General features: G+C 42.3%; 1 protein-coding gene across 1 annotated transcript in view; it reads right to left on the bottom strand.

Annotated features, from left to right (window-relative positions):
- Positions 1 to 2474, bottom strand: part of TET1 (tet methylcytosine dioxygenase 1) — a 103377-nt gene extending 100903 nt beyond the window's left edge. The window contains exon 1 of the mRNA XM_006760999.2: positions 603 to 2474. Coding sequence (XP_006761062.1) covers positions 603 to 2474 — 1872 coding nt within the window. The remainder of the gene's footprint in view (positions 1 to 602) is intronic.
- Positions 2475 to 6395: the final 3921 nt, after the last annotated feature.

Here is a 6395-nt window from a genome sequence, read left to right as displayed (position 1 = left end):
GAAAGGAGAGAGATAGAAACATCAATGATGAGAGAGAGAATCATTGATTAGCTGCCTCCTGCACACTCCCCACCGGGGATCAAGCCTGCAACCCGGTCATGGAACCTGGGACCCTTCAGTCCTCGGGCCAATGCTCTATCCACTAAGCCAAACCAGCCTGGGCTAAAATCATATATTTTTTAGAAGGGGGATCATGAAAAAAAAAAAAAAAGGAAGTTTAATTCCTCTGGTTTCTCAGGCTACAAAGAAGTTAATGTATTTGTTCCACTCTTAATTTTTAAACCTGTAACTTCCAAAAAAGACACATACTTAGCCAAATGAGGCACAGTGGAAATGTTTGCAAAATCACATTTCATACCATTTCCCTGTGTCTCTATCCAACTCTACAATGAAAAAACTGTATGTTCTGGTTTTCTGAGACAAATTCTAAAAATAAGCTCATGTGTCCACGCACAAGACGTACTGCAGGTGGGTCGTTTCTAATCGATAACTTAAAGCAACATTTTACAGCCCAGGAGAAGGGTCCGATACTGCGCTATCCCCACACAGATCCCTCTGTCAAGTCTCCCAGGCGTCTCCCAGGCCCTTGGGTATTTACTCACCTTAGGCACAAGGCCGGGCAGCTTTTTTTTCAGTTCCTCACATTTCCTCTTCTTACAGATCTGGTGGCTGTTCTTTCTGTTTTTGCAGTAAGTACATTCACCACAGTTGGCCTTCTGCTGGCAGGGCTCACAGACCCCGCATCGCTTCCGTTTCTTCTTTTCCAAAGTAGGTAGCACAGTTGTGTGGGAAGAAGAGGAGGTACTGACAAGTGACACTGGCGTAGACACCACTGTGGTGTCCACCTGGGGGCTCCCTCCTTCCGATTTGCTGGGACCAGCCTGGGTGTCTAGGGCGAGGGTCTGTGAAGCATGGTGGAGTCCTCCCTCAGGGGCTAATGCAAACCCCTGAGTGTCAGCTGGTGGCAAGCTTAGATGGACTTGCTTCTCATTTTCCACATGGTGTATAGCCATGACCGCAGGTTCGGAATTTACCTCTGAGTTGGAGGATGGTTGAGGACCGTGACCTGAGCCCAAAGGTAAAATCTGCACAGTACCTTGGACCTCGAGCCCGTATGAAACCGTGCTCTGGGGATCAGGCCATTCTGGGAGAGCGTTATAGGTAGCAACTGGGTTTAGAGGAGCAGGAAGGAAGACAGATGGGTCTGAGGCAGTACTCGCTCCCATCTGGTATGGGCCCAGGATTTCCTGATTGAGGATGGCACCAAAGACATCTCCTTGGACTGAAATAGCACCAGCGATCTCTGGTGGGTCTGGGGTCTCACCCAGAGCCCCTCCATGAACCAGATTAGCACCAGGAATTTCCCATTGATGTGGGACTGCACTAAAGGCCTGTCCTAAGACAGGGGTGTTATCAGGAACCGCCCGCTGATCTGGAGTAGCCTTGAGGGCCTCCAGAGGATCTGGTTCAGCACCAAGGGCTCCTTGTTCTGAACCCGCCAAGAAGAGTTTTAATAATGAGGTAGAATATACTGACCCATCAATTGACAAATAGTTTCTAAGGTCCAATTCAGGTATAACCTTATTAAAGCTGGAGGTGGGGCAGCAATCATGTTCACTTTGGATGGGATTCAGGTAAGAATCAGATAGCTTAAGAGATTCCACTTGTGAACCCAAATCTTCTACCTGAATGCTGCTGTTTCCTTCCGAGGTAACGTTAAGGTCTGCTCGAAGGGGCAAAGGAGCACACAGAGTGTCCTGAGCAAACATTCTTGGGGAATCACTGATGTCATCCAATGTCTCTTTAGAGAACAGTCCTTCACCACCATGTGTCCCTTCCAGCGCCCCAGAAAGGATGGCTGCTGCCGGGCCACTGTGAGTGGGAAAATTTATTTGGGAATCCTCCACCCTTTGGCACCAAGACTGGGCTGTCCCTTGGCTCTCATCTGTAACTAAAGACGCATTTTGTATGTCCATTAGATTCTCTATATCAGGAGGGATTAGGGGGTCTTGTGTTGGTACAGAATCATTCTCCGAGGGCGTTACCTTATGATCACACTTATGTTGCTTTTCTAAATTCTTAGGAGGTGAGACTTTCTTGGGTTTGGCTATGACCAGTGGGGGTTGGGAGAGTCGCCTGCTAAGGGAGGTTCTTCGGAGAGTCATTGTAAACCCATTGCAGGTTAAAGACTCCGGGTTCCGAAAAAGGGCCTCAGTCCTCTCCAACTTCATTCGTGCTGCGCTGGCTCTTGTCAGCAGGCTTCTGACTGGCATGGGTGGTGGTTTGGGTTCCGTTTTTTTCTTAACCTCCCTTTCTTGAATGAATTGCTTTAATTGTCCGGGGCTCATGGTTTTGCCTGATGCCACATTTCTGTTGACTGGCCTGAGGGTCTTCTTCAGTTGACTGTTTTTCTTTTTGTTTAGATCTTCCCTCCTGACTAATCTGGAAGGCTTGGCGTGGCGGGATCGAGACATAGTGATGGAGTAGGAGGAGAAAATGAAAGGACACGGGGAAAAGAGTCATTGGTCCTTCGGGAGGTCTCACTTTTGAGAAGAATCTGGCTGCACCATGGTTAGGCTTACTCGCACCAAGTGTGGTCTGAAATAACAAAAAAAACATTGCAGGTGAGTCTTTTTCCAATGCATTCTCCCATTTGAAACAGAACATTTACTACCAATTATTAATTAAAATTAGGAAACTGGAATTTTTACTGCAAAAGGTATAGTAAACAGAAAAATCACTAAAACATTCTTTAAATTCTAGATTCACAATAAAGCTACTTTATTTACTGTGACAATTGACGAAGTTGATGAATTTCTTTGAATAAGGTAAGCATGGGGGTTTCTTTAGATCAGAAACCACATTATTGTTGTTACATGGAGTTTAAAGCTCAAATCCCAATCTTCACAAATTTGGGTACAATACTAAAAAAAAGTACTTCTGGGGACTCTTCCCACTCCCTACATGGGAGTCAGTTCTGTGGGACCCTTTTCCCCACTTTCTATGTGAGAGTCTGTACTTATTCTTCAATAAATTTCCACCTTTGCTATAAAAAAAGTATTTCTTGCCCTAGCTGGTTTCACTCAGTGGATAGAGTGTCAGCCTGTGGACTGGAGGTTCACGGGTTCAAGTCCAATCAAAGGCATGTACCTCAGTTGCAGGCTCAACTCCGGCCCTGATGGGGGTGCGTGTGGCAGGCAACCAATCAATGTGTCTCTCTCACATTGAGTTCTCTCTCCCTCTCTCTCTCCCTCTCCTTTCCACTCTCTCTAAAAATCAAAAATATCTTCAGGTGAGGATTAACAACAACAAAACATTTCTTAATCTTTTTCCTCAGCTCATCACCACACAGGCTGAGGTGTCATTGGTTTGACAGCAAAGTTGGCCTAAAGCCAGAGGAAGAGGCTTATATAATCCAAGATACGCTACTCCTTAGAGATACAGAAATATTAATACCACATTTCAACTAACAAATTTTGAGCTTTTCACATGCACACAAAGTAATATAAAATCTTAGAAGTTAATATTAACAGATTAGGTTACAAATAAGACTCACTGGTCCACCAAGTAACTGTTGAGTACCTACGATGTATAAGGAAGGCTCTGTGGTAGGCACTGCCCACACCCAGAAATGATAAGCCTCTTTTCTCTTTCACCCGACTTAATCCAAAGACTGTTGGTTCTAAAATTCCTTCTACCCAGCGTCCCAAATGTCTCTTGATGAATGCTTAGGCAAGGAAATTGGAAATAAGGAGAAAATGAAATAATTCAAACATCTAAGAATACTAGGGCAGCTACTAGATAAGCAAGAAAAGAGGAGAAAAGGAAAGGGGCTGACCAAGAGCCATCATCATCTATTGCCTTTTCATCTCCTCAGGTTGCCTGCCCTGACCAAGATATGAATGAGAATGAAGCTCACCATACAAAATACAATAGACTCTCCAAAGATCACAGAATCAACACTCTGACAACACACTGGGCAATCCTTCTCTAACAGTTGCTAAGTTGTTGGATTTGTGAGAAAGGATGGTGTAGGAGAATGGTTACCAAACACTGGTCCGCAACCAAGTGATCAGTCTGTGGCAAAATAAGAGAAAGAAAATGAGGCAATATAAAGTTTTTCATAAAGTTGAAGTTATTCATTTTAATCAACTCTCCAACTGAAATTATGCCTTCCTGTTTTCTCTCATTGAAATGTCCTTTCTAAAAAAAAAAAAAAAAAGTCCTTTCTAAAAAACGTAACCAAAGTCCTTTTGTGAAAGTGTCTGAGATAGGCTCATTTATTTTAAAATGTTATTACTTGTTGTTGGGTTTTTTTTTTAATGTTATTATCTGACAGCCCTCTATCATTCTCAAACTTTGCTTTTGTGTTTGTTGTGCTGACCCAGGTAATCCTGGGATGCTCTGGTTGCTTGAGTGCCTAGAGACCTTGTCACAAAAACCCTAGATTTGAACCTGTAATCACCAGCTATGTTTTTCAGCAAACCACTTAACTGAGTCAAAGTTTCTGCATCTGAAATGGAGTTGTTAAAAAAAAAAAGAGAGAGAGAGAGAAATGGAGTTGTTTTGAGGTATCAATGGGCTCCTACAGGGAAAGCCTGGTGGTGCTAGTTTCCTCCTTGTGATATCTGAGATAGAAGGGGAAGGCAGGGTAAGAAATGGAAGAGGGAAGCGGGGGAAGGTAGGCCCTTTGGAAAGATGCAGACCTGGCTTCAGTTTCCAGCTCAGAAACATTACTGGCCATGTGACTCTAACCAATTCCTTGGTCTCTCTACAACCTCAGTTTCCTTATGTGTAATAACACAGGAAGCATCATAGTGCCAGTGGTAATTATGAGAATATAATAAGATGTTATGTTGAAAGGCTTAGCACAGGGCTGGCAAATAATAGGTGTTTGGGTCACGGGAGGTGAAAAAAAAATGTTCATAATGCAAATGCAAATTAAAGAAAAAATAGGCTTAATGGTAATTATTATTATTATTGAACCAGTTTAACCCAGTCTGACATACCCTGCAAAGCAAAATCTAGTTCTTCTGTTTCCCACCTCATACTGTAGACCACACACCGTATAATCACAGAGCACAACAGAGACAAAGCATTTGGCCTGTTAAAAGACTTTTTAAATAGACAGTAATGATAACATTAACCACAAGAAAAATAACATTTTGGTAAATCTGTGCCAAATACAAACACCAGGCCAGAGAATGCTTCATTTTGAGTTCTTGGCAACTAAGCTTACTGTTTTATCCTTTTTCTTTAAAAAAATTTTGCCCTGGCCAGTTTGGTTCAGTGGATAGAGTGTCGGCCTGAGGACTGAAGGGTCCCAGATTCGATTCCAATCAAGGGTACATGCCGGGGTTGCAGGCTCTATCCCCAGTAAGGGCTGTGCAGGAGGCAGCTCATTGAAGATTCATCATTGATGTGCAGGAGACAGCCAATCAATGTGTCTCTCTCACATTGATGTTTTTCTGTCTCTTTCTTTCCCTCTCCCTTGCTCTCTAAAAATCAATAAAAATGTTTAAAAATAATAATTTTTTTCCTGCCTGCACTAATTCTTGGCTGTGAAAAACTATCAGATATTTTCTCCAAATGTTATCGGAGAAATGCGTGATCTTTCTTGTACCAACAGCTTTAGAAAACAAAAGCCATTCCACTTGCAATCAATCTCCAAAAAGTCAGCAATCTTTTGTTTTGTTTTTTCAGATAATGAAAAGCAATCCATCCCCTTCTCTAGAAATTCAACAATATCAATATTAGCTTTATCTCTTGTATCAAGAACATATTGCTAAAAATGTATTAGGAACATATAATCCAGGCATTGTAAGCATCCATGAAAATTAAAATTCATACATGAAAGCAAGTAATCTGGATATGCCAGAGGGTGTCCTGGGATCTGCTTTTAAGAGTCGTTTATAAATCAATCCGTCTTTTACATATTCTTTTATTTTTAAATTGAAGTGCTTTAGAAATTCAGACTTGTAATTAAGATAATGTTTACCATTCAAACCTTATCTCCTGAAAAAGCCAGACAAGGAAATGGAAAAGGTATAAGCAAATGGATTGGGAAGATGTGGCCTCTTTAAATGGTAAGAGCCTTTTTATGAGATGGTCAAAGAGGCCAAAGACCCCCTGAAAAATCCAACTGCAGGGGGGAAATCACTGGGTACCCCCCAGCCAAAGAAACAGACAATCACACACAAAATAAGATTACACCTTTATCACCCTCAGCTCCACTAATGAAACATAACCTTCTTTAGTAATAAGCCAAGTTATTCCCAGAGCTGAACTCTAGGAGAAGAGGCAGCAAGCTTTTGGGGGGGTTTTCTGAAATTTGTGAGGGGGAAAAATGTGGTTCATTCATAAAATAGGTCCATATTTAAATAAGGAATTTATCC

The sequence above is a fragment of the Myotis davidii genome, unplaced genomic scaffold (assembly GCF_000327345.1).
Source record: "Myotis davidii unplaced genomic scaffold, ASM32734v1 scaffold134, whole genome shotgun sequence".
Classification (NCBI taxonomy): Eukaryota; Metazoa; Chordata; class Mammalia; order Chiroptera; family Vespertilionidae; genus Myotis; species Myotis davidii.
Note: the sequence above shows the minus strand (reverse complement) of the source record. Positions and strands in the feature narration are given on the sequence as shown.